This window comes from Alternaria viburni (genome assembly GCF_023758015.1).
Source record: "Alternaria viburni strain BMP 2772 chromosome Unknown scaffold_2, whole genome shotgun sequence".
NCBI lineage: Eukaryota > Fungi > Ascomycota > Dothideomycetes > Pleosporales > Pleosporaceae > Alternaria > Alternaria viburni.
Window position 1 is genome coordinate 763606 of NW_026055771.1, and position 16833 is coordinate 780438.

At 52.3% G+C, this 16833-nt stretch overlaps 4 protein-coding genes across 4 annotated transcripts; 2 read left to right on the forward strand and 2 right to left on the reverse strand.

The window, feature by feature from the left end:
- Positions 1-1673: 1673 nt before the first annotated feature.
- J4E79_001181 (uncharacterized protein) lies at positions 1674-3202 on the forward strand (the record flags this gene model as incomplete). Its single annotated transcript, XM_049350091.1, has 2 exons — positions 1674-2504; positions 2555-3202. The coding sequence occupies 2 exons, from the start codon at positions 1674-1676 to the stop codon at positions 3200-3202; spliced, it is 1479 nt and encodes a 492-aa protein (XP_049215250.1).
- A 726-nt stretch (positions 3203-3928) lies between these two features.
- J4E79_001182 (uncharacterized protein) lies at positions 3929-5926 on the reverse strand (the record flags this gene model as incomplete). Its single annotated transcript, XM_049350092.1, has 3 exons — positions 3929-4912; positions 4961-5832; positions 5884-5926. The coding sequence occupies 3 exons, from the start codon at positions 5924-5926 to the stop codon at positions 3929-3931; spliced, it is 1899 nt and encodes a 632-aa protein (XP_049215251.1).
- Positions 5927-9308: 3382 nt separating this feature from the next.
- On the forward strand, positions 9309-11280 carry J4E79_001183 (uncharacterized protein; the record flags this gene model as incomplete). Its single annotated transcript, XM_049350093.1, has 5 exons — positions 9309-9464; positions 9513-9807; positions 9857-10233; positions 10284-10509; positions 10565-11280. 5 exons carry the CDS (start codon positions 9309-9311, stop codon positions 11278-11280), a joined length of 1770 nt encoding a protein of 589 aa, XP_049215252.1.
- A 3015-nt stretch (positions 11281-14295) lies between these two features.
- J4E79_001184 (uncharacterized protein) lies at positions 14296-16404 on the reverse strand (the record flags this gene model as incomplete). The annotated part of the gene is made up of 3 exons (XM_049350094.1): positions 14296-14855; positions 15161-15406; positions 15522-16404. The coding sequence occupies 3 exons, from the start codon at positions 16402-16404 to the stop codon at positions 14296-14298; spliced, it is 1689 nt and encodes a 562-aa protein (XP_049215253.1).
- Positions 16405-16833: the final 429 nt, after the last annotated feature.

A 16833-nucleotide genomic window follows, 5' to 3' on the forward strand; every position in this document is an offset into this window, starting at 1 on the left:
GTTGCTTCGGGCGTTTCCCGATATCTTCACGGAGTACCCTTGGTATGTACTGAGCATCTGATGTCGTACGTTCGTCCACACAGGGCGGCTGAGGAATGCAGACTGGGCTGCAAGCGGCATTGTTGCGGGGAAGGTCAAATGCAGACCTTCGTTGTGGTTCTGTGATCGGCAACACGTCCACATGCAAAACACGCTGTCCCCGGGCAAAAGGCCCACGAGGCCGAAGTTCTTCCAACATGGTGGAGGTATGATGCCATTATCTGACTCATGCCTTCTCGTGGGCAGTGATCTTTGCCACATGTAGAGGACTGTGGTACCTGGAAGCTGAGACAGGTACCTCTGCCTTGCCAACTGGCTAAAGGCGACATTCATTTGTAAAAGCAAGTTGTTTCGTGCCGTGGTGTCCAACATGCGAGGCAAACCGTGTGGCTTGCCAATAGGGCAGCAGGAGGATGAGCCGCCCCCAGAAGCATCGACGTCATCAATCGCAAACATCTTCTTCACCGTACATTGCCAACTTCCTCTTCTGCACATCACGAGATTCGCCCCCGACACACCGGACGCATATGCAGCTTGCCTAAGTGATGTCGTTACCAGGTTACTGACAAGACACGATTGTCGGGTATAAACGTGCAACGGCGCGCGATCGCGAAAAGCTTGGCTGATGCGGGGAAGGTGGCACGATGCCTTTCCCGGCGCTGGCGAAGTCGGCAGTAGATCTACGAGCGTGATCGTCGGAGCCATGGGAGGGCGTGTGACTGCCAGAACTTTTCTAGTGACCATCGTGGATGCCCAAAGCGCGCTGAGGTTGATGTACCCGACGAGGATTCGTCTGCCGGCCTGCTAGTCTACCAAGGTGGCAGTTAGCTGCGCAGCGTCATCAGTCATAGTACATCGTGCGATGGGGTGCGGAGATGCGCGGGCGGGTTGGACTACTGGAACGAGTTAAGCTGACGGCATAGGTTTGTGGGGTAGTGTGAAGCATCGTGAGTGAAGTTTGGGTCAAGACGTCGCGTGATGAAGGTGGACAGAGTCGCCGCGCGGGTAGTGACGGCCTCGGGGGCTTTCAGGCCATGCGACTTGGGACAAGACGGTTCGACACATCATGGCGACTGGATGACGATGGTACTTGCTCGAGCAGTTGGAGGTTCGGCGTACAATGTTGCGCATGCTTAGTTTCAGAGGCATGGTGCAAGTCACGCGGAGGCGTTCTCGATGCGCTGCATGGCCGCCGATTGAAATTACGGAAAGATTTCGCGTGCACAGGCGCTGGCGGCAACCTAACGAACAGAACCGGGTTACTAACGATGCCCACGATACGCACATGTCGACCACGTGAAACCACATCAACGTCTAATGCCTAGCCAAACTGTATCCAACTTGGTCCCTGCCAGTGTCAACTAGAAAATTACAGACGCCTCTAGGGCAGGTGCAGCCGGAGACACGTTTGGAGGTTGCAGGTCCATCTGGGCAATGTCGGCTGAGGTAAGGCGCCGCAGCCGCCTAACATGCCTCGGTGAGGGGCGATACCTTACCCGCCCGGATTGTTACAATACACAATACACATCACATCATCGAGACAGCCCGATTCGAGGTGAGCTCCACTTGTTCCGTATCTTTTCCGACGACATGTGCTGCCATGAGGCTAACGTCCATCATGGCAGCAGGCCGCCATGGGCAGACATGCCAACCCTGACATAAGGCGAGCATTTGAAGAGTTTCAGGACCAAGACACGCCCTCGAAATGTAACAAAGTACGCTGTTTGCATTGCGGCTTCGTGCGCGCGAAGAACACAACGCGACAGATCGAGCATCTCCAAGACTGCCAGCGATATCTGACGTCGCCCGAGGCGCAGGCCCATCTTCTCGCGCAGGAGCAGCAACAACAGCAGCCGCCTCAGCAGAATGGATTGCCTATGGATTCAAACATGGCTCCGGGCCCCAGTCAAATTCTGAGTGGACAGCAGCCAAATCCAAACCTCCAAGTAAATCGGCGCGGTCCCAACAGTAAGCGCACACGCGATGGACAGCCTATTGCGCCAAATATTGCCATGACACCCAATGTAGCGCCTTCTCTGACGTCTCATCTCCTGAGCATCTGCTCGGGCCCATTTGCGCAAGCAACACAGCGACCGTTCCTATCGCATGCCGGGTGTGGATCGCTAGGACCAGGACCGCTGTCGCAATGGCTGGTACAAGACGGACACTATGCGCGAGGCTACATTCGCTTCATAGGACAGCTTTTGGCCAAGATAAGACTGCCGCAGACGCAGAACTCGCAGTTCCATCCCATGTATCGCACCATGGACCTGCTCATCTCCGCGCTGAACAACATGCGAAGAGAGATGCAGTTCTTCGAGATCACCGCGACCAAGTATGGGCTTGCGCTGGGCATGGAACCGCCTACGCCTATTACGCGCGCCATGCTTGATCTTCTCGTGAGCGCTAGTAGTGCGAGCGCATCACTTTTAGAGGGTATGGTTGTGCTATGGGCAAGCGAACATGTAGGTCCAACCCAACCCAGCAATGGGCGCACGAAGCTAATGTCTGATAGTGCTATCGCTCCGCCTGGCAATATGCCGCCTCCTTCTCCAATACTCTCTCCAACACCTCCACTGACTCGCACATCGTCGCCCTCCACCAAGCCCTAATACCGAACTGGACCTCCCCGGCCTTCAGCAAATTCGTCGAGGCGACACGCGCGCTCGTCGATGAGCTAGCGAACATCACAACTACACGCGACGGCAAAGAGGAAATGTCGCGCTGCGAAGAGATCTTCCGACAAATGTGTTGGCTAGAAGAGCGCTTCTGGCCCGACGTCGACAACATGGGTGATAACAACGAGAGCGTGAGAATGGGTCCACCGATGGGCGGCCCCATGAGCGTAGGCCTGGAGAACAACATTCATAACAACATGCCCAACGGCCTTCCCGTCGCAATCAACGGAAACGGGGTCCACAACCACAATCGGAACAACAGCATGCCAGGCCCTAGCATGAACAACAACGGTGTACCCAAAAACATCCACGGCAACCCCGTAAACGGCCGAAACAGCATGAGTGGTCCCGTCCGCAACGCGAGCATCAACGGACCTATCAATGCGGCTATCAATAAGCACGACAGCACACCCGTCAGCGATAACAGGAATCCCTTCGGTATGCCCAATCGAGGCGGTATGGACAATGTTGGCCAAGGCTCATAGTCTGAGCACCATACTCTTCCCCGCATGGCTGCGTGGAAACTTCGAAGAGAAACGTTGCATCGTGTCGTTCTATCTGGTCTTTTCCCCGACGACTCTTCCTTCCGCGAGGACTTTGATGCTAGTAGCATCGGGGATTGGGATGAAGATACTGACTACGTTATCGTTTAATAGGGTCTGGGCTAGGGAGGTATCGCTGGGGACACTGCATGCTTATTGGGTGGAGTTCATCGTGGAGTATCAGATACCCTGGTATGGTCTAGTTATACGGTGGTACAGGGCGTTGGTATAGTCCTTGACTGATTAGGCGATCGAATTATGGGTTACGACACATCTTAGGCAGGTTGGATGACAAAACATCAATAGTCTGTACATTGTAATTGAACTTCTCTCCCGTTCTCATCATCACTCGAGACTTGCGCTTACTCGTCTTGATACGTGCACATTCATTACCTTATGGTTGTTGTCGTGATCAAAAGAGACATTATTGGTTCTACTTCAGATGATGGTCAAGGAACCCTAAGAACGCTTTCGTGTACAGTATGGATAACACATTCGTGCAAGTGACAACGAAAAAAGCGTATCTAGATTCAGCACATCACCTGCGATATTTTCATTGACAAACGAGAAGCTTGAGTCAACTCAAGATCGATACGCTTGATGAACTCATGGATTAATGCTTTTTCCCAAAACACTCAGTAATGCACAGATTCCCACCCAAGTCCAAATTTATGCGCCTCCCCAGCTAGCACCGCCTCCGCCGATACCCGTGCTGCCTAGGTTAGAGCTATATCGCCTGAAACCTTTACCCATACCAATCGGTATCGACGACGTCCTCCTTACAATCTTTCGTCGTCTGGTCTGCGAATGACTTCTTGCCGCCTCCAGGGGATTCATCGACTGTCCTTGACCCACAGACACTGAAGCGTTATCTTCATCATCAGAGGCCATGGCCACGCTCGATCGCGTAGTTGTGAGACTCAAGATATTTGGTGGGTCACCAAAGTCGCCGAATTCCGACTCGGAAAACGCTGCTTCATCTTGCTGCCAGGCTGTTGGAGGTACATTTGCGTCGTTCTCAACCACTTCTTCTTCAGTCTCGATGGTGTTCTCCTGGTCGTTGATGTCTTCGTCGCCTCCAAACCCTTTACCCTCGACTAGCCAGAAAGTTGGTACAGAGGCAGCAAGCGCAATGGCAGACATTGTCCAGAAAGGCACAATAACATAGCCGCGCTTGACACCCCAAGTAAACAACCCACCTCCTAAAGTAGGACCTAATGCCCTGCCAAACGAGCTAAAACTAGTAGCCAGGCCGTTGACGGTGCCTAGGACACGTAGGCTAAGCGCACTGTTCGTGAGCATGATTGTGCTGGTGGTGAATGAGAACGTGCCAGCCAGGCCTCTGACCATCAAGAGCATCACCATAGCGACTTCCCTCATGACTGGATCTGGGATAAGCGACAGGAACGGTGTGACGAAGAACACAAATGGGAAGATCAGAAAGGCGATCCGAAGGCAGCGAACAACACCGAGATAGCGCGCAATGGGTGGGAACAGCAGGAATTGACACACTGTGCATGAGATGGCGAATACGGTAAAAATGATGCCGATGCGACGGGATTCAATGCCAAAGCCTCCTGCGAATTTCAGAGGAAGAGATACTGTGGGGTCGTCTGCGAGTTGTACAGGGTGGTGCATGAACACTGGAAGCAGCTGCACTGGATCAATATCAATACTTGGTAGGCGCACGAAATCACGCACCTGATCATATGCCTGGAGGTACATAGCGAGTAGCGTGTACACAATCAGATTAAGCGATGTCTGATATGTCAATACATCCCGATACCTTGGTGCCTTTTCTGGGATAATTTCATGAGCAGCATCATGTTGCGACGTCGTCTCGCTGTCGATTACTTTATGGTGACCAAGTAGAGGCTCGTGCTCTGGACTGCTGTTCTGCTTCTTAGTTGGAAGGTGTAGTACTTTGCGAACAAATGCTGTCAACCTAGCCCCAGTTCTCAGGCCTAGATCTGGAGCGTGCTTCTTGCTTTCCAGGGTCTCCTGTAGGAACAGCCAGCCTACTGAGATGCCGAAAGTGAACAATGCAGCAGCCACGATGTTAGGCAAGCAATATGGGAATCTCTCCAGAAAAGCGGTGCCCTTAGGCTTGCGAGGATCTACGCGGAGAGGATTGGCCAAGGCTCCACCGAGTGTAGGTCCAAAAGTGGCACCAACTGTCCAGACCAAAGGCATGACACTGAACGCTCTCGGTTGTAGTTCTTTCCATGGACATAGTTCGGCCACGGTAGTGCGCAGAATGCCCACGTACCCGTTCGATAGTCCTCCGATAGCGCGTGCGGCTAAAGCCATAGGCAGATTGAGCGAGAAACCCCATAGCAACATCGACCACATGGTATTGGTAAGGCCAAACAGTATAATCGGTTTCCTCCCATAGCGATCGGATGCAGCGCCCCAGAGGAGGCCAGTGAAGCCCTGACATAGCGAGAAGGCCGAGGACGAGATGCCAGCCCAGCGCGCGATGTCATTCTTGGGGATGCCAAAGGACTCCATGAGCTCCGGTACGTAGGGGAAGACAGACGTGAGGGCGATGGGCTCGGCAAATCGGCACAGTGCTGTCGCGAAGTTAGCAAGCTTGCAGGTGAAGACGCGTTGTGCGGACGTACAGAGAATGGCCAGCTGCTTGACCGGTAGGCGGTGTTCTGTCATGGCGGCGGCGGTGGTGGTAGAGGATGCATGCTATCCAAAGCTGCAGGGTAAGAAAGAACAGTAGGAACAGTCACAAGTCCCATGCTTGCTTCCATGCTGAGTCCGCGAAGGGCGTGCACCCCGCAGTCACGGCTAGCCGCTCATGGTCACAGGTGCGCTATTTGCGGTGAGCACGAGTCAGCCATTCGCGCGCGCAATGCACTGGTAGTCATTCCGAATTCCGAACGGTGCGACCTTCATGCTCAGGTTGGTCTGTTGTCGCGTGTCTGGCGTTCGGGGTGATGACGGGGGATAGCTGACGCGGTTGTCGTCATCAGCTTGAAGCTTGGGCGGAGAAGATGCCGCGAACGCAGTTCCAGGGTCTGATCTACTCAACACGCCAAACATCAACCATCTGCTACGTTTGAACACACATCAAACGACACTCCCACTTCGGAACTCAGACCCCCAGCAGTTGGCAGCTAGTGCAACAGAGACCGTGCAAACAGCTGTTAGTCGAGGTTGCTCGACGCCTGAACAACGGGAATGGCTGGAATTCCACCGATTAATCGGCCGTCCCGTCATGATACACCGATCGAGGTCGTATCGTTATCGATGCGTAAGGTGATTGAACAGTTCGAGTTCTTCATTTAACACAGGGCCGAATCTGCAAAACTTTACTCTACTAAAGTTCAATGCCATTTCCGCTAGAAATAAGCCGTGTCTGGCGACTATGCTGAGTGCTGAGTGCTGAGTCACTACGACCGTCTGTCCGAGGAGCATCAATCCTTTCGATCAAGCGGGATATCAAAGGCGAAATAGGCACTGATGCGTATTGTTCAGATCGTGTTATAGCCCTTACAACATTTCCAAGCTTGTTACACGTATCCGAGATGAGAGCGATGCAAATGCATCTGGCAACAAAATTTTAGAACCAGATTGTTGGGCTTTTCAATGAAGATGTAGCCGTTCCGTCCGCGGACATAATTGCGAAAAACATTACCGGAGTATGGGTACGGTGATGTACGCTGGGGGAGCGGTGCCTGCGTCCGCGCAAGAGGGGCAGCGCCAAGACGCTAATCGTGGCTTCCTTCTCTTCGCATTCCAACCACCTCGCAAGTGACCTTCCATTGTATTCATCGACGGACAATGTCTACTTCAAGCTCATCCAAGAACGGTTCGCTCTCTGACGTAGCCACAAAGAACAAGAAGTTCGTCCATACCTAATCAGCGACCTTGCCAGTGAAGGAGCTGGACGGGCAGTAATTCGAACGTCGACCTCCCATGTCTGTCAAGCTGCCTACGGTCTATTGAGCAGGTTCAGGTTCAATGTTTCTGGGAACCATGCGGGGAAATTCACGACCAGGCTTGCTACAAAGCGCAGAGAAGCCGAGGAGAAAAACCAGGTATGCCAGACACTCAAATCGTCAAGTGCATTTACCATTATGGGCAAACACCCTTCTTTAGCTTGGAGCCAGCTGTTACCTATCATTCAGTCCGCAGAAGTACCAAGACAAATCTACAACGCAGCCTTCTTGCGCTGTAGCGCAGCCCGGTGCGGCTCTTCCCGGGCTTGGTGTCTTCATTCCCATCTAGTCGAATGTCAAGCTTCAACATTACGAGCGTTCTCACAGATATTACTGGCCTTCAATTGCCTCGTCTGGAAACCTCTAAGTACTGCGCGGATGCCTCTTTTCGACGATGCGACCATCGCTCGCTGTCACTGGCTAGGTGATCCGTGAACCGTGATGTGGGTAGGCTACCCCAGGTTCCCATGTACCGGTCCTGGCTTACACACAGTATCGATGCAAACACCACGGATCTTGGCCCGGAGTCACTGGTAGGCTCCCGTCCTAAAGGATACAACAGTCAGACCTCTAGGCAAGGCAGAACCAGAGCACCAAGCTTATTTCATGCCTCGGCAAAAGTCCAGCCTAACGATATGAAAAAAAGGCAGCATGTGCGGGTTTTACAGTCAATGTATCAGCTATCTGTCATCTCTCTGATCGCAGCATGATGTCTGGCTCAACGAGCGGACTAGGGTTTGAAGGTCACAATGTACGCAGCAGAGTAACACTGGCAACGCAGCATAGGATTTTCCAATCCTAGCTGATGTTATCATTGAAGATGATTCCAACTCAACTTTGCGCAGCTGCCAAGGTTGTTGCGAGCGTCTCATGGCCTGTCGCATCACCGCCTTTTGCGCGGAAGGTTAACCGCGTCCACGTGTGGCCATTCGACTAAATTGACAGTGTGTTGCTAGTTAAGCGCCTGGCCACACACTTCAATACTTGCGACAAGAATTTCATATTGAGGAAGAACCGACTCTGGAGGGGCCCCAATTGTTCTTGCGGTTTCGCGAGGTCACCTAGAACAGCGCTTCCACGATTTACTTTCATGGTCGAGCACGGCGAGAACCCAATCAGACTTCTATCACAGACGCGAAACCACTTTATATAAAACCATGGCAGTAAAATGCGCAACAAACGTCAGCCCGGCCTAAACATTGGAGGCCTTGTCAAGGCGTAGTTCCCACGTGCACCCGTGGCAGTGGCTCATGCCAATACCTATGTCATCGAAGGCACACACAGTAGTAACTCAAAGTTCCTCGGTAACTTTCCAGATACCGTTCTGTGGCTTGGTGCATCAAGCATCTAGAAGCGATCGACACCACCCATCGCACTGGGCGCTACCTAAGGATCCTGCAAGCGCTCAAGGACCGCCCTCGATAGGATTGTGCCAACATTCCCACGACGTCCTTCCTAGCACTCATAAGAGTCACATTCCGCGGCCCAGGTCCTTTTGTCACACCAGACACTACCGCGACTACAAGATTTCCATGATTGGGCATCAGGGCCAACAAAGAGCATTCGAATGGAGGACTTCATTGAGGTCTTCAGGAAGCCAAACGGGACAATGCTATTCCAAAGACATCGAGAAATAGAGAGCCAAGAGGCAAGCCTCATGTAAAGGAGAAAAAGCGTGCCGGCCGCACCAATGATGCAAGCTTTATGCTCCGGACGCTAGCGCGACTAGCAATTAGGCGTGCCCAGGTGCGGGGGCCCCGCCGAATGGCACGCCACACACTTCACTATGATCTACAGCTCTACAAACGGGCGAGACGGCATGGTTGGCGCAGCCTTGTTGGATGAGGGGTGTCTTGACCCTAGTCATTCGACCACCCAGCCCCGCGCAGGCCAGTATGTTACCGCGGCTCGAGTGAACTTAGTGTCGATTCAGTCAATTCATCTCAGTGCCAGGTGAGAAACGAGGGAACGGTATGGAGACTAGGACGACGTATCGATAGTCCGCCTTGCTAGGGCAGGACAATCATTAAACTACTTGAACGTCCCGAACTTTCTTTCTCTACGACTGCACCTTCACCCAGCTTTGCACCGTCAAGATGCATGAGACGATGAGATCCGGAGACCACTCTTACGAAGTCGACAAGAATGGCCAGAGCCAACTCGAGATGGTGGCTACTCGCACCCCGCCTAGCGAGCCCGAGAAGCAGCAGTTGGCGCCCATTACCAGCAGAGCTCCAGAAGTCCACGAGAAGGTGAGTGTAAGACCCTGAATGCTTGATCATATACTAATTCACCCCTAGATGAACGCAAGGCTGGCCATGACGCTTCTGTGCATGTCATTCCTCTGGATCGGCTCTCAGATCCCGCTCTTCCTCTTCGGCTCAGTTCTTCCGCTCATCTATCAGGATGTTGGTGGAGTTGATCGATACATTTGGTTCGTCATCGGATACCTCATCCCCAATGCGGCTCTCTGTCCTTTTGTGGGCGCGTTGTCCGACCTGTTTGGGCGACAGAAGGTGGCTATTGTGGGTCAGTTGTGCCTCATAGTCGGGCCGATCATCACAGTGACTGCGCATACCATGAACATCGCTATCGGTAAGTACCGCAACCTTATTTGAAACATCACAAACCTAACGACTCGTAGCCGGTCAGGTCTTCTCGGGAATTGGTGCCGGTCTCAATGAGCTCATCGCACTCGCCGGCACAGCAGAGATCGTGCCCATCAAAGATCGCGGCAAGTACGTCGGTCTTGTCGTAATCACCATCCTTCCCTTCTGCCCATCAGTGTTGTGGGCTCAATTGATCGCTCAACAGAGCAACTGGCGCTACAATGGTATTTTGGTTTGTGTATGGAACTTCATCGGGTTGGTACTCTGTGTCTTCTGCTACAAGGACCCGTCGCGCTTGACAGAAGAGTATACCGCCCGTCATGTCCTCCGCCAGGTCGACTACATTGGTGGCATCTTGAGCACATGTGGTATCACTCTCTTTATGATGGGTCTACAATGGGGTGCATCACAGGTCAGTATACTATCCGAAGCAGGTCACATTGCAGTGCTGACATTCTACAGTATGAATGGGGCAGCCCACACAACATCGTCCCTCTCGTTCTCGGTATCATTCTCATCATCGCCTTCTTCGTATGGGAGGTGTATGCTCCACACCCCATGGTTCCCAGGGCAATATTCCACAAAGCGAAGCAGACCATGATAGTTATCCTTCTCATCACATTCCTCAGTGGTGGCAACTACTTCGTCCTGCTGCTCTTCTGGCCTACTCAAATCTACAACGTCTATGGTAAGCATGACCTAAGAATATCTCTCCCACTTCTTACATACTAACATAAGTCTAGGTGATGACCCGGTTGGCGTCGGAATCCGCTCTCTTCCCATCGGCTTCGGCATCATTGGCGGTGCATGCATCTGCCTCGTTCTCATCCCCGCCACCAAGGGTCGCATCCGCGAATTGATGATCTTCTTCACAGCCATGATGACAGCCGGCACAGGGGCTATGTGCATTGCGACACCCGACAACCTGAACGTAGTGTATGCCCTCATCTCACTAGCATCCATTGGAGTCGGTGGGGTCATTATTCCTTCCTCCATCATCGCGCAGATCGCCTGTCCGGACGAACAAATCGCAACCATTACAGCCATCACACTCAGTATCCGCTACCTCGGTGGTGCGATTGGTTTCGCAGTCTACTCCAACCTCTTCTTCCGCAAGGTCACCATCCACCTCACTGAAATTGTCGCGGAGAAGACATTAGCGTATGGCGCCATCATCAACCCTCTTTCGGCCGACGGAATCGCCGTCATCACCCTCGTTACCAACCTCATGGGTAATGCTAGGTTCGAGGAAGTCAAGGAGATCTTTGCTACCAACCAGGAAGTGCTGCAGAGAGATGCATTCCCTGTTGTCCTGCGTGCTTCCCAAGAAGCTTTCGCGTTGGCATACAGGTGGCCATACTGGATCTCGATCGCTTTTGGCGGTGCTTGCTTCATCTTGAGCTTCTTCGTTGGGAACATCAGGGGCCTTTTGACGGCTAAGGTCGCTCATCCCGTTTAAGCAAGGGGAAGCTTGCTTGTAATGCTTGAGATGTCTGGGTAGTCGCTCTGAAGGCGGTGAGTCAGATGTAGATACAGCAGCTTTCAAATGACATTCGCTTTGTTAAGGATATTAACTGTGACTTGAGTAGTGAACTTCTACTTTATCATTGGTACTTGCATATAGTGACATCGTCGTAGCGGTCACACGTTTCGGTACATTCGAAGTATAGGGATGACTTTTCTTGATTAATGTTTAACTTTTATACTTTTAGAGACACATATTTTCTGTGGGTAAACAACACACCGGGTATATAACGCCACCAGCAATGCCAGCATAACTTCGCCTCCGCTAACTTTGCAGCCAAATTTTAAGAAAAGAAAAGAACAAACAGAAAGGAAGAGCGGGCTCGCTCAGTTACGCCCCGCCATACTTAATAATCCACCGGCGACTACTCCAGCGCCCATTATACCAATCTGCGTCCAGGGCACTTGGGCCACGTAGAGCCAGCTCTTTGAGACGGCGCCGACAACATAGTCCAGTGAGACAGAGCTATGCTTTGCATGCTTCTTATGCCGACGACTGGACAATGGCGAAATTGAAGGAAGGGTGGGGTCGTATTTTGGAGGATCGGTCCAGCGCCGGGAGGAGGCTTTGGAAGTGTCGATTACTGTGTCTGCGGTACAAATCTCTGCCTTTGGGAGGGAGGCTTCACCAGCGGGTATGCTAGGGAAAGTGAAGGCTGAATCGAGGGTACCGCGTGATTCGTCTTTGACAGAAGCGACTTGATCATCCTCTTCAGTCAAATCGGATACAGTGGCTCTTGTTGAAGATAAAGGTATCGCAGGGCTGGAAAGATAGTCTTGCGTGATTTGCTCATCTTCGGGTGGTGTAACGACGAGGACAAAGTCTGTGCTCTCCATGGTATCCGATGATGTATTTAGCTCATCATCGATGCCGAAGGTTTCTTGTAGATCCCCAAAGTCCTTTTTGTCTTCATCGTCTTCAAAAGCGTCGTCGACACGTTGCTCAAACTTGGCAGTTTGTCTAAACGTTTTGAGCGCGTCCATGGATTCCGTCCGACAAAGCGTCTTGCGGCGCCTGGATGACATGCTTAGTCGCGCATTGATGGAATTGAAGGCGTTTTGCGCCCCTAAGCTGTCCGCTTTATTGAAGGTTTCGAAAAAGGGAGTGTCTGGTGGCGAAGAGGAAACATAGCCCTCATCGCTGGACTCAGAGTCGGTTTCATCCTGACTCTGCGACTGATCACACCCGTCATCGTCTCCAAATACGACGTCGTTGAAGTCCAGCTCCTCTTCTTTGTCGGCGAATGGGCGGGTAATCGCGAACGTTGTTTCTTTGTCCTCCACTGATGCAGTGGTTGTCGGCGACATCTCTTCGTCGTGAACAGGACCGTTGTATGGCTCGTAAGCCTCTTCATCCCAGCCGTCGTCCGAATCGCTATCATCATCATCTGAAGCGTCGTCTCCAGTCTCGGCTTTCTGCTCCTGAGCCTTAAACTGGTGGTAAAAGTTCTCAAGTTCTGTCCTGGAGAACCACTGGAACTGGTCAATGTGGTTGGTGATTTGATCATCAATCATGCGATCAATCTCCTCGTTCATCTCGCGATCGGCGTCTTCTACCGCCCCTTCTTCGGGGTCGGCAATGTCATCGATCTCGTGCGCATTGTCGATGGAAGTGACGATGTTCAAGGGTGAGTTACGATAGACCCTTCTAGACGAGAAACCTCTATGTTTCATCTTCCAGTCCCGGAACCCTCTCGCATAGTAAGACCGGTGGCCCGGGTACTCACTCAATTCTGGATAGGCTGGGACGTCGGACTCTTCTTTACCTTCATAGGAAGGACCAATAGCGTGCGTGATAAGATTGTACCGCGCAGACATGACCTGATGTTCTGGACTGCAGCCAAGTACGGCGATATGCCAGTGCTCAGCTGGCGGCTCAACAACTGGCTCTGCCTCTGCCTCCGGGGTAGGCTCCGCGTCTGACGACTCCTGGATGGCGGGAGGATCCAAATAGGCGCGCTCGTTGGAGATGCGGGATAGCGTGTAGACTTCGCCTTCCTTCGTGTCATCTCCAGTGGGAGCGACTTGGAGAGGGCCTAGCTCGGCGGCAGTGGGCGCGGAGGTGTCGACGGTAGCATTCCAGCTATCCAAGTCAAATTCGTCCTCGTCGTCGTCGGCCCAGTTGAATTTCTGGTTGACACTAGTGACTGTGTCGGAAGCCATGATTGCTTGTGTGACTGTTTTGGTTTGGTGATCGTAAGTGGTAACCGAAGGGTCGTTGTCGGATCGAGTTCAGTAATGGCCGGCGAGATCGCAGTGCGTTTGGAACTACGCGATAATGTGATGGAAAGAGTGACGTAAACTAGACAGTTGCAAATTTGTTCGTGGGTGTGCGATGGTGAGAGTCCGCTTTATTACACAGTCTTGGCGTTGGAAATGTGCGCGGTGGTGGTCGATGCGCAGTCGTTCGTAAAGAGGGAAACAACGAGCGGGCTAATTAGTGAAATGTGTAAAGAATGAGAAACCGAAGACATTTTGGCAAGTGAGAGCGTTGTGTGGTGACGTCGCGACAGTGGATGACCCTTGATCAAACCAGGGTTCACTCCTCGTGGACTTAGTCATTCACGACCACACTTTGGAATTCACACAAAATGCTTGAAGTGCAATGAGGGCACATGGCAGGGCTTATATTCATACAGGAAATGCTACTGATGCATGCAGGTGGGTATCTAGAATCGAGGTTTCATAGCGCGCCAAAAGAGAATTCAAGTAAAAGCAAAGATGCTCTACAAAATATGTCTGTGTCGTCCAATGAAAAGCGTTTCACAGGGGCTTTCCAATCAATTCCAACGCATCTACCATGTCCCCAACATATGTTCGGTCTGAAGTGGGCCCAAACGCTCGCCGAACCATCGTTCTGGGTGGATTGCGGAGGCAGCGTGAACGGTCCGTGAGACCAGTCGGATCACCTAAAGAGTTCCGACGCAGATCCAGTTCCCCAGCCGACCATCTAGAGGATGCTGTCGATCTTCTGGAACGGATGTCGGCTCGACAGCGCAGCTGGCAACACGCGCCAAGCAGTCCGTGAGAATCGTTTCGTCGCTTTGACATAGTCGTGGGTAGCCTGCTTTGTGTTTTGGGGTATTTTCTTGAGACAATGCTTCATCTTGCTAGTCCACTTGCGACGCGGTTTCGCGCAACCATCCAAGGGTTCTGACCAACATTCGGAATCAACATCCGGATTAGTGGCGACATGTTCAATAAAATCGGCGGCTTCCTCGTACATAAGCGGAGCCGTATACGGGCGGTTGGCGATGACTTCAGGCCACATGGGTTCGTCATTGTCCGTAGTTTCCGTCAGCGACGCACGTAGCTGTGAGAGCTCTTCTACGTCGCAGTCCTCGGATTCATTCCTCGTGATAGAGTTCTGGGCGTCTTCAAAGTCGTTTCCAATGCGCTCGGGTGCGTTGGGCCAGCTTTCACCCTCCCACGTCTGCAGCCCACTAGACCATTCTTTGGTAGTGGTGATAGGTGGATCGAGTGCAACCTTCCCACCCCGCACAGTGCCACCTGCACAACCTTGAAAGTGTTCGCTTTTTGGAACAATACCTGCGACAGAAGAATTGCACCCTGTCTTTGCAGAGATTTCATAGCCATGTCCGCACTTTCCAGTATCGTTGTCTGGGCCAAGTGCGCTCATAAGCCGAGAATGTTCAGTTCGTGCAGACTGTGGACGGTTGGTCCGGTAAGACGAAATGGAAGTCCTCGAAGTGCATTTTGAGAACACTGAATTTTGGACGGACGATTTGGTATTCAGGGTATCGTTAGAAGACGAAGTGCGAATCCGAGCCGTAGCTTCGGATTGATTAGCGTACGGGCTATCACCCGCGTCTTTGATCTGCCCGGGCTTTTCAGGTCCATAACAGTTCGTCCCAAATCGTAGCAACGACGGGCCATGTACCATGCTGCACCCGGTCTCAAGCTCGTATTCCAGCCATTCGCGACAATCAAAGCCGGTGCCAACAGTAGCGCAATGTACAATTCCAAAGCGTTCTTGTAGCATGTCCAGAGCGTCATCAGCTGAAAGTCCGCAGCTTCCCTCATCATGCGTGGCGCAAGGGCTGTGACCCTCAAAGTTTGGGTCGTAGCAGGGCTTACGGATAACACTGTAGGTGGTACCTGCAGGTAGTGGGCACGAAGAAAGCGAAGCAGAAAGTGACGAGCACGAAGGCGTACGGTGATCCTCAACGTGAGCGATCAGTGATGCGAGTGAACGGTTACCGCTATGACGACGAAGTCGAGAGTTGTGCTTTGGTCCACAGGGGTATGGTATATCGATGTCCTTGGGAGGCGATGGTGTAAATGGGTGAGCTTCAGAATATGTGCGGCCGGGTGGCGTGATTGACAGCGCTCCTGCTACATCCTCTAATTCCTCGACCTTTTTAGCAAAGGACGAGAGTGCGTTCTCGATTTTCAGTTCAAGATCGATGTCGTCGTCTTCTGAGTCAGAGTCTGTCTCTGATCCGGCGCTGTCAAAGCTAGCATTCGCGATACATCGAGCCAGAGAGGGCGCACTCTGGGCACGCATCAAGCGGGCTTGATGAGGTGTCTCAGTGTCCAAAATGTTCTTATCCTTGAACTCTGTCGGCGCCACAGCCTTGGAGGTCGGAATTTTCTGCATGAAGTCGCAAACCCCACGCCATGAGCGATCCGCATCCTCATCCTCGTTGATGTACTCGCCCAGGTCGGTCTTCATATCCTCGTCTAATAAGTCGAACTCTTCCTCTTGTTGTGCTTGACCAAGGAAGAAGACTGTTTTGGTGCCAGTCGCGGTGATGTGCTCGTGGCCCATTTGCTTAATGGCCTTGTACTGTCCGACAATGTAACCTTGTACATCTCGCTTTGTCTTCACGTCCATTAACGCGAAGCTCCTTACAATGCGCGGAAAGGAAGTGGGATGTTCAGGGGGATCATTGGCAGACGAATCGAAGGCTACATTGATCTCAGGCTGTGGGCCTGAATGATTAGGTCGGCTGGGCGTCTTGTTTCCGGCTCCTTCATAGGCATAATTCGCGCGACGAGTTTCAACTGGCGATGCGGGAACTCGTAGTCGCGCCATGTCGTCTGTCGGTTGACTGCTGTGCTTCCGTCCGTGGTGGTAGAAAACCTGGCGCTCAAACGCGCGCGGCTTGCATGATGGCCAGCTACTTGAGTTGAGTGTCGAGATGATGTGGGACGAAAGGCGTGGTCGCTCACCACTATAGTGGGGTACAAATGGGGTCGGTGTGTACAAAAACTGTGTGAGCGTTTGAGTTATCCAGAAGCGGGTCTCTCTTTTGCCAGCGCTCACCACAGCAACGGCGGGGCAGGGCCCAAGCTATATTTTCATCTTTCACCTGTTTCGAAGACAGTCCGCGTGAATGTGGAGACAAGAATTAAGAAGGGAGAGACATTGTGAGGAGACGGGATGAGATGGAGTCGCAAGCATGAAACATGAGGTAGGTCGTGGCCAGCAAACAGGTCTTTCATAACGAAGGTCCAATTCTGG